We start from the raw sequence: 21,557 nt of genomic DNA on the forward strand, positions 1-21,557 counted from the left end.
TAAGCCATAAATAAAGTTATGAAAATCAAATTTGGAACATAGGATCCCATTAGGGAGGGGCACATTTGGATGTAATTTTTTTGGAAAAGTGGGCGTGACCCCGCCCCCAAATAGGTTTTTTGTATATAACTCGCAAACCAATAAAGCTATATAAGCCAAACTTTCTGCAGTCGTTTCTTTTAGCCATTTCCTTATACAGTCCAAAAATGAAAGAAATCGGATAATAACCACGCCCACCTCCCATACAAAGGTTAGGTTGAAAATTACGAAAAGTGGGTTAACTCCCTAACGAAAAACGTCAGAAACACCAAATTTTACATAAGAAATGGCAGAAGAAAGCTGCACTGAGATTTTTTTACAAAATGGAAAATGGGCGTGGCGTCGCCCACTTATGGGTCAAAAACCATATCTCAAGAACTATTCGACCGATTTCAATGAAATTCGGTATATAACACTTTCTTGACACCCTGATGACGCGGGTGGAATATGGGCGAAATCGGTTCACAACTACGTCTACTTCCCATATAACCCAATTTTGAATTCCATCTGATTCGTTCACTTTATAATGTATTCATAAGGAACCAATGAAGCTAGCGGAATAAAACTTTACACAAATACTGTATTTGAGCTGTGACATCACTTGTGGAAAAATTGTCAAAATCGGACCATGACTTTTCAAGGCCCCTGATATCAAACATGAAGAACTCAGTGCCTAAGGTTAATTTTTCACCGAAAATATAGGTAAATCCCTCAGATATTTTAATGTAATTCATTCCCTCTGAATTTTTTTCTTATAACAGTTTCTCTCTGTACCTGAAATGGTAAAAATCGGGTCATAACTTCCCCCAGATCCTATATACCTAATTATAAGTAATATTAAATTAAGTGATCGTATAGTCTTCGATACATTGTATCTTGGTGGTGAAAATGAGTGAAATCGGTTTAGGAATTACCTCAGTCCCCATATACTATTTATGATGATTTTCGTTATTCTATTGAACTTTATGCCGAATATATGGGTAGAATTGTGTTGTCTTTATAAAAATACATCAATAAATTGCGAGAGTATAAAATGTTCGGTTACACCCGAACTTAGCCCTTCCTTACTTGTTTAAGTTACAGGCGTAATTATAACGACGCGTCAGAGCACTTCAAACTAGTAGGCCGGTGTGGCACCTTATTTTACTCAAATCTTTTGAAAGTCGGTGACCAATTGAAACTCGCCATTTAGAACTATAGAATTCTAAAAACACACAAGGGGGATATCTTTTGACACACAATTTTAGTAAGATTTCCATTTATTTATTTAAATAAAGAAAGAAACGTTTTTTCATCACAACAACACAACAAAAGTATAATAATAAAAAAATATTAACTTAAATCTTGTTTTGTGCAATATCAAGTGTTAGACAATCTCACATATATTCCATTTCAGTATTCTGTTATTTATGGCTGCCTTTGGATTGCCCTATATTTGACAGTGATTGAGCCACGAACTAGTTTCTTAAAGAGAAGAATCCTCTGCAATGATTGAATACTTTCCAGTCTCTTGTAATTTTGCTCCAAGTTTTTTATATCTTTTAGAATCCAGTCTTTTCGCAATATTTTTAATTGACCAAATTGTTTCATAAAAGGTACTACAAATTTTTTTTTTCGAATAGATGAGTCCAAACACATTTAATACTCGTACATATTCCGTACAGAAAGTGAGATTACAACGAAAGGAATGTATGTACATCGAATGAGACATTATTGGACAATGGCAACCAAACCAAATGGGACAAAGAAGAACTCAAATTGAATTAGTAATAAAGCAATCAATCTGTTGTTATAGAATATATATGAACATTCTGGAAAATATAAATTGTCGGAACAGTAATTAGCTAACGTAATTAAGTTATTTAGCTTATTTTCAAAGTCATTAAATAATTAGAGTTTACCGATTACACTTTTTTGCATACATACATATGTACATATTACATACATCAGTTATTTTTTGCAGAAAACGTTTATGGAAAACATTTATAAAATATGTTAACAAGGCAACCTCGGTGGGGTCATTGAGTTCACACATGTCGTTAATAAACCACATTTTCTCGATGCGCGTTCTCAGTTATTACCATATGTGGTTTCTGATTACATGCGGTTTTAATTTCTATGAATAATCTAAGCTAAATAAAACTGAACCTTGAACGCGCCACACAACGACCTTCCAGTAGTGCAACTTTATGAGGCGCGTTGGCATGAATTTCATGACTCTGTTCGGCATTCTACTTACATAACGCGCACGCGTTCGTTTAAATATGCACTCGTTACCATGAAGATATACGCGCATTTTGTTAGATAATAAAACGACAATTGAGCGTTCACAACTTGCAAGCTTGCGCTACAGAATATGGATTAATAACTTTAAATTGCATTAAATAGCCATAACAGGTTTCACAACATTTTAATTGTTTTTGTTTTATGTGGTTTTTATATAATATGCCCAAGGTAGTAATCGCACAAGTACGAAGCTTGAATTACTCAGTGTTCTAGCGCGGTAAATGAACAGTTGACAGCACAGTTAATATGTGCAACAATAATTCGCAATCGGATGTGATATTTATATAATTATGCATTTAATAAATTTTGAGAGAGCCTACAACATTTAATTCAATTTGAATTACTTTTTCTCAGTTACAGCTTACTAATAAGGCATCTCCCGTCTCATAGGTTAACCACTGTGTATTTAAAAAAAGTTGGGAAATTATTGCACAACAAAATAGTTTTCGACTAATTATAATTAATATTCATTTTGCTTTCATGAAAAAAATATTCCAATTACTTTTTTATAATCTTGCACTGGTACGCTGTAAATATTGTGAAAAAGTTGTCGCGAGTTGTTATGAAATGTATTATTATTTGCGTACTTATTCTCGGTTAATTTAATAAATAAATTTATGTATTTACTTTTTAAGGCTACTTGGGTGAACATGTGCATGTACTACATGTAATTAAACCATAAGTATAATAACATTAGCGTTATTTAAGACTCACTTAAATAGATCTTACGTAATCGCTTAGATAACTAACTACTCGCTAACTGCTATTATGTTCGTTTAAACTAGTTTTTGAAAGTAAACGAGAATTCTTTTACTGTTATACAATAAAAAGAAGGCAGTTCACTTTTTTCAAACACTGGAAAAATCGAAAGATTTCGTTTAAATTTTTTACTCTGACAGTAATTATCTAATTGAAATTTCTTATTAAGTTTGAAATACAGTAGTTTTCCGAAATAACGAATATTCGTTTTAACGAAAACCGCTTATAACGAACAAGCAAATTTGTTGCATTGAGTACCATAAATAACGAGCATCGAGAATTTGTAAGTACTCAGTTTAACGAACAACATGAAGAAGACATATGAAGCAGAGAGCAGCTTCGGGTATGTTCGAGTGTGTCCAATCACACTAGCTTAAATTCGGTACGAGTGTGTCGTAACACTCTTCAAACACGTGTTCGATCGAGTTTAGAACCCGAAGCGAAAATAACGCAAACGAACAATCAAGACGGTCCTATCTTCGAGTGCAAGCAGCAAACTCGAATTTTATGTATATTTTATTTTCGGGTGTGTCGTGCACGTGTTGATTGTGATCGACACACTCGAGTGGCACTCGAAGACCAAAAAATAATAGATAAACATACGTACACACATATGTATGTATGTTGGCGTCGGGATGACGCGTTCTGTCTTAGCTTTTTTGGTTGAAAAATTTGAATATTAGACGTACATAGTACATATTATAAAAGAATAATTCAATTTAAGAATAGAATTCACTCAAAACTTATTTTATTTATTAATTCATAAATCATAAATAAAAAACATTTCATTGCACTTAAATATTTTAATTTTTTTTAAATCACAAATTTCAGGTGTAGACCAGATAAGGTGTTTGTGCCATTGGAAATGTTCTCACAACCCGAATTTTCTATCGTTGTCATTATGAATTATAAAAAGTAAACAAAACAAACAAAACCAATAATCGTTGACAATCACTACGCAATAATAGCATGACTGCCAATTACATACATACATATTCTGAAATTTTGTGCACACTCGTGTGTGACTCGATCACATTCAATACGATCGGGTTAGAGTGCCAGCTCGTTCACAAACGAGTGTCAACTCGGCACTCTGTTAAAACAAGCATATATGCTTGAGTTTCGAGTGTCGCGAAAGGCTCGTTCGTTTTGAACATGTCTCCAAGCGATCAATACGTGTATTCATACCGAAAAGTTTAATCAAACAAAATCAGAGTGGACATTCGAGTGTGCACGAAAATGATATATCCGTTGCAGCTCTCTGATATGAAGAAAGAGAAAAAAATCAAATAACATCGAACCAGAATTAAAAAAAAAAACTGGAAAAAATTCAAAAAAAATGTTGAATTTTATAAAAAAGTTTAAAATTATTGATCAGAATTTATTGGATTTGAATTGTTTTGTTATGGTTTTTCATTTTTTAACAAATAATTAATAAAACAATATATTAAACTGCAATTTACGGATATATAACTCATTTTTATAGATAAAAATCTAAGTGAGTACTCGAATTAACGAAAAATTCGATATAGCGAATAGGCCCGACAATTAATGTGTTCGTTATTTCGGAAAACTACTGTATTTAAAAAGAGCTCTAGTCTGCAACAAATCTATATTTTTTTATGAAATCTCTGATCTAATGAAACTTTGAGCACAGCGCACGCTCGAAAACTTGAACTAATTAAAACCAAATCAGTTCACATTTGCGAACTGTTCCCGTTTTCGAATACTTAAATATTTACAATATATACAGTTGAACTTCCATAGCTCGAAGTTGTACGAGTATACAAAAGAAATATAAAATGCTAAATCAAAGAGTGAATAAAAATGCAAAGGAAATGTTACACGTTTGTTAAACCGATTTTTGTCCATATTCATATCAGGTCAGATTGCATAGAAAGGCAACACTATAATGATATGTTTTGAAAAATTGGACATTCATTTGTTTTATATATTAGGTAAGAGTGCAGCTTTTTGGGGCTTAATTACATTACACTGTCAGTCTTTTATAATCCTGCTATCACGTTTCATCTCTACGTTCGATCCCTTGGTACTCTTAATGAAACTACTTATTTCCTTTATGCTTTTTGTGGACGTATGGATTCCAAGTGCCCTATGTCTGGTTTGTGACAGGCCCGGACATTCACAAAGAAAGTGAAATATCGTTTCCTTGTACCCTTCTAGTTTGCAGGAACGACATATATAGGGCAGACCCATTTTAAACGCATGTTCTTCAAATAGTCCGTTAAAGTCGCTGTAAGTCTGTATATGCTTCTGCTGGATCGATTTAATAATTCTATAGTTTTTATTCCATCTAAACCAGGCCATATCTGTTTTGTTATTTTACATTTAGTTATAGATTTCCATTTTTTGAGTAATTTGTTCAAAATTTTTGTATCTCTCTCTCTCTTGATAGTTCCTAGTGGGCATGGTATTCGCTCCGCCTCCCATTCCTCTAGAGATGCTCCAGATATCCCCACCTGAAAGCCACTATTGAAGGCCAACTTTGGGGGGGACTAGTCCGATTTGTTTAGATTGTTTTTGAACTGGTTCAGGATACCGCTATGTTCATAACTCTTACGGTGCCAACAACATAGTTTCTTTATTCTTATAGCAGAGCATTCTGCTACCTTTCGGATGAAGACGCCTATGGGCAGTGGGTGCAGGATAACATTAAGCGCGTCAGACGGCCATGACTTAATCACCCCAGTAACCCCTGCACAGGCTGCCCTCTGTATTCCATCGAACTTCTTGATGTTATAATGTTTATTTAGTGCTGGTCACCAAACCAGGCCACCATGCATATGTTAGAACTGGTTAAATCACGGCCATGTACATCCACATGACTATATTTGGTTCAAGGCCCCAGTTCTTGCTGATTATTCTCTTTTTATTGGGTTTTCAATATTATCCAATTCTCCTATATATATACATATTTATATATACTCGACCAAAAAATATTTACAGTGGAAACCAGATAATTCAATTTCCTATTATAAAATTTTCGTGAAACTACATAGAAACGCTTCCCAAAGGGATCTTTTCACCAATGATAAGGTGATATCTCCAAAATGATATGACAACAGAAGTTAAGCGTATTCGGTTTCATTGACTAGTTTTATATGGAATTTTTCTTTAATCAAACTTCTAATGCAAACATATAGTTTTTTTAAGTGACTGTACTCCAGTAAAATTAGTATAGAAGAAATTACATATAGAAATAATTATAAATTGATATTTGTAAAAATAGTTATTCACAATTGATTTTTTCCCTTTTTAATCGCAGACCTGCAACTAATATCCATAAGTCGGTATCTGCCGAGCACATAGCGCTCAATGTCGATTACGCAAGTCATGCAATTTATGCGCTTTTGCGTCTGCTCTGCCTTTGGCATTTAAAGTTTTTTTTATTTTTGCAAACATTAGCAATTTGAGCAGCTCAAATACTTAATGCGGCTTATTAAGCCGAAGCGCTGAATCGCTTGCTTATAGTCGACTTTAGTCACACATGCGCCTCCCTGCATGACTGTTACGTGTATGCCGGTGTGTGTGTTTGTGTAGGTGTGTGCGCGGCGCACTTGTTGCAGACAGCAAACAATGGCAACTAATAGTGCCACAAACAATCGCCGCTGACAAGCGGCAGTCAAGTCAAATAGACAGCGAGTATTTCGCACTGATTCATGGAGGGGATTGAGCTTGGGAGCGGTGTATGTGTGTCAGGCAGCTAAAATTAAACGCTTGTGTGCTCTGGCATGCATTAGTTTGTCAGTTTATTGTTATTCGCCGGCTAACGCTGAAAACACCACAACGATTTGGAGGTAACAAATTGTAGGAAAATCTGCAAATCAGCATCTGTCAAAGGTTGCAAATCTTACAAAAGCAACGCATATGAAAGCAGCAATGTGTTGAATTAAGTTGTAAACAATTCACGCAGCGACAGTGTTGACAAATTATTTTATAAAACAAAAAAATGAAATTTTAAATGTAGTAGGGTCCGCCATAAACTGCCCAATTAAAACTACATATTTTCGAGCTGCTTAAATTGCTAATTGTTATGCTAAATGAATGCTGGCCAAACTTTATCTCTGTTTTCGATCTTTCGCGAAGCGAGTGACTGGAATATAATTACACAGCTGAGTAATTTGCTTTAATTGAAAGAAGAAAAGTTGAGAATTACGCAAATGTTTCACAATACTAATATATATAAGTATGTATATACATACAATATCAACTTGTGAACTTTTTTATTTTTTTATTTTTTTGTATTTTGGATTCTCATGTATCTGTATCGAGTTGACAGCCCTTTTCCGAATAGAAATGCGGTTAAGTGCATTCTCGACTGTAATAAGGACGCAATGAATAGAATCTACTCAAACGGTTTGTTGAAAATTGAACTTTATTTGTTGGAAAATAAGAGAACACGAAAACAAAAATTTACAGAATAAACAAAAATAATTGAATTACAATAAACAACTCCATCAATTGCACAAAGAAGTAGGAAATATCAAATATGAAGTTTCATTATGGCTTCCTTATGACTAAAGTGGCTGCTTACTTATTGCTTTACAAATTATTATTTTTTCAAAACATATTTGTTATATTACTTATGTGAATGAGAAGTGAAGAGTGAGGTGGGTTACAACCCATTCTCGAGAGTCACAATGCAAAGCCACCGCAAACAAAAGACTTAAGTAACGAACTCGTTGAGCAACTATTCCTTCCGCATAAACACAGAACTTGGTAGTTCTACGGAAAAGTACTTGATAATGAGTGAATTTGAACGGCTTTGGTGATTGAGTAAGCCAATGTTTATATGCAAATTTTGGAGGAAAATTTAAATTTATGTATGGAAAATATTACCAAGGTAACAACACAGTAATACTTGCATTCAAGGCACACAACTGAAGAAAGAATAAAATATTATAATATAATAATAAAGAAATAAAAACTTTATTATCAAATATATAATAAGTCACAACTGTATTGTTGGAGTGCTTAATGCTTAATAATTTATGATTTGGTTTGAGTTTATTTATATACACATAAACACTATTCTTCAACAAAAAAATGTATTGTAAAATGTACCATTTTTTGAAGTGCTCTAATGCATATTTTAACAAACTACTAAATATTATTATAATCTCTTAATATAATAGATAACAATATGCCTAAATCTGATAATATAAGTATTTGTAGATATGACTTGGAAACCAGATATGTCTTAAGCAATGACAATGTTGGAGCTCCAGAGCTTTTAAACTCCTCCTAGGTGCTGTTTGCACTTACAAGTTCATATCAGTTAGAGCGCGAAGAACACTTCTGTGTAACTTCCTTGTATATTATATATGTATATACTATATATATCATATTATATTTTTCATCAATGAGTGCTACATAGTAGTGTAAACCAAAAAGTAATTTTGTAAGATATCACTTTGTTAGTTTAATTCACACCGAAAACTTAAATATAAAAAAGAGCAAACTGCCGTTAAAATATGCAAGCAAAATTATTAATTTATTTTTAATTTGTGTACAATAGAAATAGAAAACGCCAGCAACTCTGCCATTTCGCTTCATTCGAATACCTACGAGTGCGAGTACGTATAGCACATGGCGGACCGCATTTATGCAGCGTTTCCCTTCACACTCTTTACAACCACAAATCGTTAGACAACCATTTACATATTACGCACACAAATGCTCCTTTGGTATTTCCCTTTTCACTACCCATTTTAGCCGATTCGCTATTGTTTCACATCCGTCAGCCAGTCGCGCTAGACGCGCTTTGAGATATGCGAGTGGTAAATCTCTATTGTGCTCGTGTTAAGTTGTTGTTGCTGCCGCATAATGATACTGTTATAAAAATAAAAAACAACAAAAACACAGCGCAGTTCCCATTTACATGCGGAGGTATGCGTGCCTGTGTCTGGCTGCCTCTTGACCAGCATTACAACACTTTTTGCGCGATTCGTTAACGAAAGTGAGTTTTGATTATTTACCGCCGAAAAAGCGTTCGTTGTAAATGTGGATTAATGGCGCTTGAAAATGTGAGTAAAGCAGTTTTTACACTCACTTTTGTACCTTTAATTATTAGGTTGGTTTTGTTGTTGTGAACTTGAGAAGACCTTAAAGTGTGCCGTATGTTGCTGTGTGGTTTCGTATAGATTTTGGTATGAACGACTGCTTTTATTGAAGTGGCAGCATACTTCAAAAGGGCGCGAGGTCTTAAGCATTTATTTGAACTATAAAAATTGTAATAAAATAGCAGAGGAGCCACAAGAGCCGAGTGCGTGAGCATCACCCGATGAGGTCAAAAGTGGTGTGTTCAAAAATCAAGGTGTTTTTTTTTTTAAATCGGTCTCCCCTTTGCAGGCAATTTGAGAGTCTCTGGCAGCAAAGTGCACCTCACAATATCTATCCGTCAATCGAAGACTACTAAAGCTTGCAATTATTTTCACCTGCAAGCTCAGACAGCTCAGAATAAAAACATAAAAAAGGGTTTATTATTTGTTTTAAAATATTAAATAGAATAAATTTATTTATTTATTGCCTTGCGGCAGATGCAACTGCACTCAGAACATTTAAGAGTTGTTTAGTGACTAAATATATATTGCATATGACATACATATATTTTAGCATTTGTACACATGAAAGGGAACTCAGAAGCCACACTCGCATTGCTGGCCTTCACATTTAATTAGCCGTTTTTGTTTTATGACTTTTTATGTCTTACAAACTAAGCGCTCGTAGTAAACGCTTTATTGCTTTCGGTTGTTTTTATCACTTTTAACCGCATCTAATATGCACAACTCTCGATTGCTCAACTGCAGTTTACTTAGGTGGCATGCATAGTTTTTTCAAATGAGTGATGGATTTGTTTGGTCTGACAGCCGGACAGAGTGTCAGAGGCGCTGTCTAAATAGCAATCGCCGGTTCGCATTGACAGGGGAGTGGAACAAAAAAGTTTTTGTTAATTGTATTGCGAAATGTCATTGCTTCGTTAATTAATAACGACACAAGTAAATATGTAGATATTGGCATTGCGTGTGTACACAGGGTAAATATGTGAAATAGTTTATGATTACTCATACGCTCTGGTAAGCATTAGCTATTTGCATCTGCATTATACTTCTGTATCATAGTACTAATAAATAACTGAATAACGTAATAATTCTACATATTAAATATTTCAGTTCATCTTTGTTTTGTTATTCTTGGTCGACATCCGGATTTTAAAAGTTTTTTTGATACATTAATATTCATAAAGTCGCATATTTATTATTTTTTGAATATGCTATATCAAGTACACTAGTAACATTAAATCAATGAAACCCGATAGGCTTGTTTCTGGAGTTGACAAATATAGACGACTTAAGGCGATACTCACTTTCCCAACTTTATATATAAAATTCTTCTGTACTTGTGTATGTCACTGAAGTCCTCCTAAACGGTTGGACCGATTTGAATGAAATTTTTGGTGTGTCTTCAGCTGGATTCGAGAATGGTTTGTAGTCACCATTCGGTCCAATTTAAATAGTACATTTAATTAATTTTAAATTTATAAATGTTTATGATGTTTTCTATTTGTTAGATGGCGCCATTGTTACTGTATAGAAACCGCCTAAAGCTATATGAAAATTGTTTTTGATTGGAAAATGTTTTATAATTGATGTCGCTACTGTCGGGGTACCATATCTTCAATCCAATTATACGTACAGTGGAACTTCTCTAACTCGAATTAACATAATCCACAAAAAAAACTTCGAGTTATAGAAATATTCATTAAAACATAATGTTTTCAAAAAACTGTAAAATATTGATTTATACAGAGTTTTATACATTTACTTCCCATATAGTTTTATAAACATTCGTTAAAATATGTATGAAATTTGACTTCTATTGCCAATTCAAGAGTTCGAGTTATGGAGATCTTCGAGTTATGGAAGTTCCACTGTATATTAATTCTAATTATTTTAGTATGACGTTTCATTTCATACTTTGTTTAATATCATCATAGCTAGTATTTTATATTTTAATTTTTTTATTACCACTCTGCTACGTTGATTTTTAGAACACGTTGAAACAGAGAGCTAATAAATTTTGGAATTGTATTTTTTTTGATGCATATATATATACGTGTCAGATTTAGATTTCGTGACTCTATGCAAGTTATCGAGTAATATAATATCAATGAATACTGGTAACCATGTGCTGGTAAATATAGACGCCTTTAGGTGAAAGTTCCTTTCTGCGCTTCAAGAATTTTTTTTTAATTTCAAATTCTAACTTTATAGTAATTTATTATATTTGTTATTTGGGGTACTCAAAAGTTGTCAAAAAGTTATCAATCATAATAAAATTTTGAGAAAAAATACGATGGTTGGGAGCAACACGTTACAATTTTGTTGTGTTGAATTTGAAAAAAACTGATTGACTGAAAAACAAAAATTTTCAATATACAACGAACAGAACACATAGCGCCCTACGTCATAATTGTGTACATTTATTTTGTAAGCTATCCAACAACAATTCTTTTAAACAAGTGTGAAAGATTATGATTTTTCGTCAATATATGACAACTTGTGAGTACCCCAATTATATATAATTATTATTTTACAGTCATTTATAAACGAGTGTTAGCTCAGCTTATAGTTTTAAACTTTTCAGATTATATTTTAATAAAAAATCGAATAATTAAGGTCAGAACTATCATTCCACCTGCTTTGCTGGAGTTTTATAGTCTTGCTGGTATTTAGTCAACCCACTAGATTAAATTCATATATAATTGTTTTCAAATTCTTATATAACAATGAACTAATTCATAAAACATGGAACCAAATTAGATTTTGGATTATAGTTTTAAATATAAATTATTATATTAATTATAGTTTTAAAGATAAAAGTTAGTTCACTCGTTGTAATTAACTGCTAGATAAAACTTATAATTTTTAGAAATTATTATGACATATCCAAGTAAATTTCATTTAAACACCCACTTTTCGCAATTCATTTTAAATCGAAACAAATTCTATTACACAGCTCTTCCATCACTTAATCCTACATTTGTTCACAACTCACCTGGATTATATAGCCGATGGAGCAAATGATGAACCACAGGAAGTCCCTTATGGCATCCGCCCAACCCCAAACGCGGTTGAGAAAGGATTCTGTCGGCGCAGATGCGGTTGCCAAATGACCGTTGGGCAAATGACCATTTGCTGCACTGCCATTCGTTTGCGCATTGTTGTTATTCCCCATTTTCACAGTTATTTCAAATTTACAACTTTTTATTGATATTAAGTTGAGAGCACAGAAATTAGGTTCATTGGTTTATTTCAGTTTTCGATGCCGAAATCAAGAATGTTTTATTTTATTTGATGTAAACTACTAGGAAAACACGTTGCCAGATTATATAAAAACTTCTATTCACACCAAAAATGTAAGGAAAACCACTTGCACAAAGCACAGAATTTAATAAGCGACAAATAAAACCAAAAAAAAAGTAAATCTTGTTTACACCGACTGCGACTTGAATGTTTCGCAAGGAGTTTTGAGAAACGCACAAGAAAATCACAACAAACCAAGTCGATGGCGAAAAAGAACTGTTCGCCTTTGCGCGTAACTGTAAGTGTATGTCAGTGTGTCAGTGTTTGGCTGTTTATTTATTTTCCTCCAACGATTTTTCGTTAAAGCCTGGCTGTTTATGGACGTAGGAGCTTGAGTTTGATAAAAATTCGATATTCCGCGCTACACGTCTGCTCTGCTGAGCGTAAGAAACTTGTGTGTTCGCTAAATCGCTTCGAGTGTCGCTTGACTTCTCCGCTCGACTCACAGCGCGCAGCTCATTTTTGTGAGGCTTTCGATTTTCTCGACCACAAAAACAACAAACAGTGTACAACAAATAATAGCCAACAAAAAACAGTTTAAGCCCGCTGCCGGGCAGTCGGCGCTTGGCCAAAGCTTAGCTCAGCTGTTCAGTCGCACGGGTGCAGCGGCAGCCGAAGCGTGCTTGCTATTGCTGAAGCTTAAGCTGGCTGTGGCGTCGCAGTTCTAATTAAAGTCGGATTTTGACGTCACACAGCTGCTGTGTCTCATTATAGCATTCCCCTTACCTCCCTGCCTCTCCGCTGTGTTTGTGTCTGCTTTACACGCTTCACTTCACTTTGCATTACAGTTTTCATAAACATGCTTTTGGTTTTGCTGCCTCTCTTTTGTCTTCAACTTCTTTTTCTAATTTTGCTTATCATTTTCTTTTGTCGTCATTCGGCACAGCTGTTGGTTTATTGGCGCTTGGACTTTTCGCGCCAAACGCGATTGCAGGCAATTGGCGGTGGTCCGCGAAGTGGCTTCACTGGCGAAACCTTCAAGGTTGGTTATTTTGTATTCCATTTTCCTTTCATTTCTTCAGCGTGGTTTCTTTTAGTTTCGTTTTCATTTCTCTTAACTGTTTCCTATTCTGCTCTTTTGTTTTGATATGATAATTGATAATTTTAACACCTTCCCTGTCTTTGCCGTAATCAGTCAGGCAAATTGTTTCCCATTTGCTTTCCTCTGTTTAGTTTTCGTATATTCATTAGTTCATTTATAAAAAGTCTGTAATTTCAAATCGTTTTGTGGCATTCATTTGGATGTAAGTATTTTTGTCGGAAATTCTTGCAATATCTTATTTATATTTCCTAGCATTGTTTATGGATTTTGAACGATCGCGGGTTTTATCCTTTGCGTACTTAAGGAAAGTTATGATCTCATCAGGCTTATAAGGTCATTTATGTGATTATAGTATGCTTTAATATTAAACTTTATTAACCAAATCGTAGTCTTAAAGTAGATCCTTCGTCAGACCCAGTAGGCAAAGTCTATAAAACTCTAAGGGACTTGTTTTACTTCTTTCGAAACTGCTCTGTATGACTATGTAATGGCAGTATCTATATACCATGGTATGGTATAATGGAATTCCTATAGAAAACTAAATTAAAATTGTACTTAAGTAGTAAAAAAAATTATGCAATCACAAATGTCAAAACGAAATGGCATACAGTGTTAGAAATACCGGAGATTTCTTCAAACAGTGCTCTATTATAATTTCTCTTATTTTGTTTATTAAATGCGCAAATACTTAAAATATTGAAAATCTAAAAAAGGATCTCGTTCCTTTGAATTGTTTCAGCATAGCAAAATTTGCATTAAGCACGACAGTCGCCTCAGTCTTTAACACGTCGTTCTCAAGAGTTGGGCATCTCTGTGTCGTCGGCGAATTTTGCGAAAAGATTTTTGGCCTACATTCTTACAAGATCAAATAGTCCAAAGATGTGTAACCACTGGACCACCAGAATCGTGGTATGTTCGTGAATTGGGCTGAGCAACAACTTCAAAATGATCCGGATTTCCATCGTCAATAAGCAAAATATGGGTCATTGGACAGGTAGCAATCCTCACGTACTACATGAGTCACCATTGGATGATATGGGCTTGGGTAATATGTGGTTCCAACAGGACGGCGCCACAAGCCACACAGCGAATGTCTCATATCGAACGTCAAATTGTATCAGTATCGGCCGATTTATACTGGAAAACCTTCGAAAATGGGGTTCAGTGTCTGGACTTCTGCAAGCGTACCCACGCGTGGTGGCCAAGCAATAGAAATCGAGTTCCATACATAATGACATCGAATGTGTTTTCACATAAATAAATAAATAATTTCATTGATATCCTAAACCGTTTGTTTTATTTAAGTAGTAGAGCTCTTGGTATTCGAATAATCGACTAACCGAATTGACCGGATAGGTCATTATTTGAATAATGATATTCGGTGTGCAGTATCCGGATAGTCCTAAGCTGTCGACTATTCGATTAACCGCTCATTTCCGACTATTCGGTTAACAGTTCGTTGTCGACTATTCGAATAGTGGAAGTTCATTAAATTTCTAATTTTATTGAGAAAAAAATGAAACACATGACAAATGAGCACAATTGACATTTTCACAAATAAAAACTAACAAAAATCAGAGGCTGCTAGGATTTTAAACAATTTTCATTTATTCAAATACTCACAGCCCTCAAAAACCCTTTATATATATTATTTTGATTTTCGCAATTGTTTCGCAAAAAGGATTGGTTTTTCAGATATACTGAACTCAGTAGCAATATGTAATAATAAACTTTGGTTCTAGTAGTAGTAGACCCACAACTATAATGCGACTGTCTTACATAATGGGAATATTATTTATAAATAATATATTATCAGATAATTTTAATATTGAGCACCACATCCAAATAGACAGCTCTGTATACAGGACTACATCCTCTAGTTAAAATTCTAAAGCTCCAGTTACCGATGCTTGACTTGACCTAGAGAGACTTGAGAACTGTCAATGGGCCTTGCATGTATTTGATTACAGAACGCATGACTTGACTTGAAAGTCTGTTGAATTTAGAACTCTAAGTTACGTTGACATTTGAACTGCTCTCCCTCTCTCACTGCTTCTCTTTTCATTCTCATTATGACACTATTCCAGTGTTGCCTGAATGTTTTCGGTTAAAATTAAATATGTTAAAATTCTAATCTTTAATATTTATAAATCTTCAAATAAAGAAAAAATAAGATAATTCAGAGGAAAATACCTTTTTCACAACAATTATTTTTTAATGTGTTTAATAAAAAAATCGTTTATTTTATTTATAACGCAAATACTTGTTTAACTTTAAGTGCAATAAACAAATAAAATCAAATAGGTACGATATGAGGGTAATTTTTACAACAGAAACATAACTATTGCGAATCTCTGCAAGAATTTGTGGTGATCTGCTCAGAAAAAAAATATTTTGCGAATTTATTGTAAATGTTCAAATACAATTTGAATAAATTATTTATTCACCTATCATATATACGCTTGGCTGGCTCCAATTTATTACATATTGTAACAATTCCAAATATCGAAAAACTGAACTACGTGTGCACGTTTCTTTTGTGGTATTCTGCTCAAAGCTATATTCATATATTTATTAAAGAGTTTTCTTTCAAACATACAATCTTCACGTGTTCACAGAGTTCCTAATAGTGAAGATTTTTTTGTATACTAGTTTTAAAATCTTCAATCTTGGTGATATTTTAATTTAAAAAACTTAGTTTTAAAGCTAAATCTGAACATCTGGCAACTCTACCCAGAAACTATAATAATAACAGCTTAAGTTGAAGTTGTGTGAAGTATAACTGCATCTAAGTTTTCCAAGCCAAATTTTTCGCAGCTGAGTCAAGTCAAGCATCGGTAACTGGAGCTTAACTCTTGATTTATCGATTCTGATCTATCTATCTCTTCTGAAGTAGTCAATATGCTACAGCTTGAGAACCCACTAAATACCGCCCAATCAAGCAATAGTGTTTCTTTTAGTGAAAAAAGCGTGAAGTTATTACTATAATAACGGACTGAAAACTGTTTTGCATCACGTATTAAATATAATAAAAATAAACAAATGCAAAAACTAGTTCGTCTCAGCGTATCTATAGTTTTGCATAAGTATCTAAGGCAGGAGGTCAAAAGTAATATAATAATAATAAATAATATGCAAAATAAAATAATTTAGAATTTATTAATAGATAAACATGCTTGTGCAAATAACCGTAAAATATTCTAATGAAATTCGCAATTTATACATTATTATTCAGAAAAAACGGACAAAGCTTTAAATAAATTTCGAGTTGATTTTAGCGAATATATAGTTTTGTATTGTTCATTGCATAACCTTGAATTCAAAATCGCAAAAACAGGATTTTTCTCCATTTTGTATTAAATTTGTTTTTTTTTTCATAAATTTGTTTTTGCTTATTTATTCAAATTTAGTGGTGGTGCATTTAGAATATTTATGTTATGGCGTCGTTGGTTAAATTTAGTTTGACTCATCTCATGCTCACGTGAAGGCCACGACTTTATATTCTTGAAAATATTTTAATTTAGTCAATTAATTTAAGAATAACTAGATTGAAACCAGACAAAACCTCGATGTACATGATATTGAGAGCTCAATACGAGAAATTTTGCTTAGGCTTTAATTATAAAATACCCACGAATTCGCATTGGAGCAACTAGTTATAGTATGGAAATGGAGCTGAAAAGAATTTCTAAAGTCGGTTTGATGATGTGAGATTTCATTGAGTGGAATATCCTATTGAAAGGCGACTATTAAAAGTGAAGTTGTCATGAAACGAAGTTCTGTATAAAGGTGTGTTCTTGGAACATTTTCCAATAGCGACGTTTAGATAGACGGTTTACACGTTTTTATACTCTCGCAACAAATGTTGCTAAAGAGAGTATTATAGTTTTGTTCACATAACGGTTGTTTGTAACACCCAAAACTAAACGAGTTAGATATAGGGTTATATATACCAAAGTGATCAGGGTGAAGAGTGGAGTTCAAATCCGAATGTCTGTCTGTCTGTCCGTCCGTCCGTCCGGAGCAAATCGGTCCGAGCAAAATCGGACCACTGCCACGCCCACAAAATGGCGAAAACCGAAAACACATAAAGTGCCATAACTAAGCCATAAATAAAGCTATGGAAATAAAATTTGGTATGCAGGATCACACTATGACGGGGCATATTTGGATGTAATTTTTTTTGGGAAGTGGGCGTGGCCTCGCCCCCAAATAGGTTTTTTGTACATATTTCGGAAACCAATAGAGCTATATAAACCAAACTTTCTGCAGTCGTTTTTTTAGCCACTTCCTAATACGTTCCAAAAATGAAAGAAATCGGATCATAACCACGCCCACCTCCCATACAAAAGTTAGGTTGAAAATTACTAAAAGTGGGTTAACTCATTAACGAAAAACGTCAGAAACACTAAATTTCACATAAGAAATGGCAGATGGAAGATACACTCAGATTTTTTTACAAAATGGAAAATGGGCATGGCATCGCCTACTTATGGGTCAAAAACCATATCTCAGGAACTACTCGACCGATTTCAATGAAACTTGGTTTGTAATAGTTTCCTTACATCCCAATAATATGTTGTGAAAATAGGCCAAATCGGTTCACAACCACGCCTACTTCCTGAATCGTTTACTTTACAATACATAAAGTAAGTACTAGTGAAGATGCAGTACTTTACACAAATACTATGTTAATAGTGTGGCAGCCCCATTCTAAAAATCGCCCAAATCGGACCATGGGTTTTTAAGGCCCCATATATCGAACACAGGACCTCGGTGCTTCTAACCTAATATTATTGTTTCCAACTTTCAATGGACTTTATACAATATATATGACGAATATGTGGGTCAAATTGTGTATTATATAATATTAATAAAGTTAAATAAATAAATTGCGAGAGTATAAAATGTTCGGTTACACCCGAACTTAGCCCTTCCTTACTTGTTATAAAAAGTTTCGAAAGAATTTCGGGCATTCGCTTGTTCAGGAAATTGGTAACAACATAAACGAAATTACAAATAGTTTGAAATTGATTTTGTAAAGGACAGTAAGTATTTCTTTCGTTACCATAAAAATGTCTATTTTGCTGTGCAGATTTCTAAATCAGCAAGATACTAAAGTGTTCAAATACCTAACATAACCTCAAAATTTAAGGTTTCTGTGGGCAAAAGGGAAAGTAATAAATTATAATTTATAATATCGGTTTATATTAATTTCACTTCGGTTTTTTCTTTTTGTTTTTTTTTTCGAAAGTGGTTGTATCAATTTTTGCAAGCAAATATACAAATGTCCGAGTCTACTTCGAATCTTCAAGCATGTTTGTGCGTCACCTTAAAATCCAGTTATGCAAAACCAATCGGCATCGTGGAATGCAAACGCTCATCAAAACAAAGAAGCGGAGGCAAACAGAAATAAGCGCTAATTACTAGCAGTTGGCAGAATCCAAAGCGACGGAGTTGTCCGTTTTATGTGTAAGATTCTGCAGAACGATGCGCGTGCCGCTGCGAGTTCAAGAAACTCTTTAACCAAAATAAAGGCCAACAACTAGTCGAGTGTTGTGTGCAATTGTTGTTGCATTTATTATTTGGTTTATTACGTGAGTTTTTACTAATTTTTGTTTTATGTGTTTCTGGTTTTTATTTATTGATTTTTTGTCTAACGGACAGTACTCTGCTTTTTTGTATGTTCTAGTTAGAGCCCACTAGTGGATTTGTTTTTGGTGTGTTTTTGCTTGTAAAAAACATCAATAATGTCTTGTCTTCAATGGGTCGATGCATATTCTGGAACTGGACTAAAGGATGTCTCAACAACATACATTTGAAGACACCGCTACTCATATTGTATAGACCGAGTTTAATTTTTTAATTATCATATGACTCACAGCCACACTCAATATTACCGATTTTGCAATTTCGACAGTTTGCTTATGTTACTTCACTTGACTTTATAATATTTTACAATTAACAACTTTGGAATTGCTACCTATTTCTTAGGCACATTGCCTTCACTTCTTGATAATTTACATGCAAAAATGTTTATCGTTGATTCAGTTGAACCTATTTTGCACTGTTTTCATGATATTCCTCCGAATAAACTAACATTCTTTGACATCTCTTACAATGGGGATGACATTTTTCGCGTTTGCGCAGTTGCAATGTTGTGTTTTGCTTTTTTGTTGGTTTTTTAACCATACTCACCTTTAATAGCAATGGACATGCTGGAGTGAGGGTGATGTGTAAATATATTTTTATAATATTTTTTCTTAATAAACTAAAAATGTTGGAGGTAAAATTTAAATTGGCATCTCAAATTCATTTCTTTTTCAGCCACTTTTGGATAATATGATTTTAAATTCGCTATTTATATTTTCTATTGATAAAAATAACTTAGATATCCTCGCTTAATATACCGTTTTGACTATTGTAATTAATTTAATTCCACTCGAAAATATTCGAAGTTCACATGAACACTCTTCTCAGGATGTACTTGGTAGTAAAAGCGTATATAGGAAGCATATAGCACTTTTAAGTATATAATATTATATAAAGATAAAAATAATATATAATATTGCTCTCTTAGTATTTTTTGAAAAAAAAAAAAAAATATTAAAATATTTATAATAGTTAATAGTTAATGCTATTTTTGAAAACTATTTCAATGCAATCCTGTAATGCTGATTTTTGCTTTAGGTCGACTATTTATTATTCAATATGACACTTATTCACCACCAAACTGGGCTGGGCTGGATTTACAATCTTCACCGTTCTGTCGGTGGTTGTATGTTCGTCAGTGTTGTAGCTTTAAAGGTGGTATATTTTACAAATATGAGAATTAGAAGTAGGTAGATTATTGAATTTCGAATACAATTTATTATTTAAACATTTAAAACTAATTAAAAGTGGAATTAATTAATTCAATTCTGTTTTCTATTAAGTTATAATCAGTTAGACGTATTGTTGAATACTCCCATGAGATCGTACCGTTTGAATGAAAATTTAAAATTCGAAAAGTGTCATACGTTTTGGTTAATGAGATTAACCTATTAAAGGTTGAGGAGAATAATATTATAAAAATAATTTAGATTAATTTAATTTAGATTAAAGGAGAGCATTTCTTAAGCGACTTAAGCGGCTATGCTTTTAATCCCTCAAAAATAAGGTCTATAATAATTTACGAGTACGTGTTATTGGTAATATACTCAAAGAATTTCATTACGACAATCAGTATCTACAATATTTCCATAATCTTTCTGTTTATCATACCCATTTCTGATATCAAATCATATTATGTCATAAAAAAGTTTGATTTAACGTTGTTAAAATACACATTCAGCTAAAGACAGTACCCATAAGTACTGTAATGACGTTGAGCGCCACCACCAGCCCCATTGGAAGAGGGAAGGACCTCTCCGAGGCGTTCGATACCAAATGAGGTTTCCGTCAAGGCGATTTCTTTAACCTAATGCTTGAGCTGCGGCACGCGCATCGTTCTGCAGAATCTTACACACAAAATGCACAATTTGAGAATATAATGATTGATGAGAAAGATCTGACTGCAGATTTTAATCGTACAGACACGATCTTTTCAAGCGTCACCAGTTATTGACCTTTTCCGACGATGTCGGCTGCAACAACAGGGCCGTATGTAAAGCGTTTTCATGCCCGAAAAAATCTGGTAGTGAACGAGGGCAAAACGAAGTACCTCCTGTCATCATGTAAAGGATCTCATCGGGAATGGAACCACTTCAGTGTTGGCAGTTATAACTTCGAGGTTGTAAAAGACTTTATCTATATAGGTTCCATCATAAACACTAACAACGACGTCAGCCACGAAATCAATCGGAGGATCACTCTTGCCAACCACGGCTCAGTAGGCAATTAAAAAGCAGCTCTCTCTTGCAAAACCAAAACAATGATCTATAAGTCACTCATCATACGCGTCCTGGTGTATGGTGCGGAAGCACGCCTTAGGAGCGTTCGATATAAAAGTCCGTGGCGATATAAAAGCGTGGGCGTAGGTGAGTATCGAATTCGTTGGAATGACG

The 21,557-nt window shown here is 33.8% G+C and overlaps 1 protein-coding gene across 6 annotated transcripts in view; it reads right to left on the reverse strand.

Moving 5' to 3' along the window:
* The window catches only part of LOC105215340 (estradiol 17-beta-dehydrogenase 11), a 32,865-nt gene extending 13,244 nt beyond the window's left edge, over window positions 1–19,621 (reverse strand). Inside the window, exons 1-2 of one of the 6 annotated variants that reach the window (XM_054226994.1) lie at window positions 19,496–19,621; window positions 12,163–12,471 (exon numbers count right to left, since the gene is read on the reverse strand). In XM_054226994.1, coding sequence (XP_054082969.1) covers window positions 12,163–12,342 — 180 coding nt within the window. In that variant the 5' untranslated portion in view covers window positions 12,343–12,471; window positions 19,496–19,621. Of the gene's footprint in view, window positions 1–12,162; window positions 12,472–12,665; window positions 12,921–19,412 lie in introns of those variants that run through there. The other 5 variants (XM_054226997.1, XM_054226993.1, XM_054226996.1 and 2 more) reach the window with 5 other exon arrangements.
* Window positions 19,622–21,557: the final 1,936 nt, after the last annotated feature.

The sequence above is a fragment of the Zeugodacus cucurbitae genome, chromosome 3 (assembly GCF_028554725.1).
Source record: "Zeugodacus cucurbitae isolate PBARC_wt_2022May chromosome 3, idZeuCucr1.2, whole genome shotgun sequence".
Lineage (NCBI taxonomy): Eukaryota > Metazoa > Arthropoda > Insecta > Diptera > Tephritidae > Zeugodacus > Zeugodacus cucurbitae.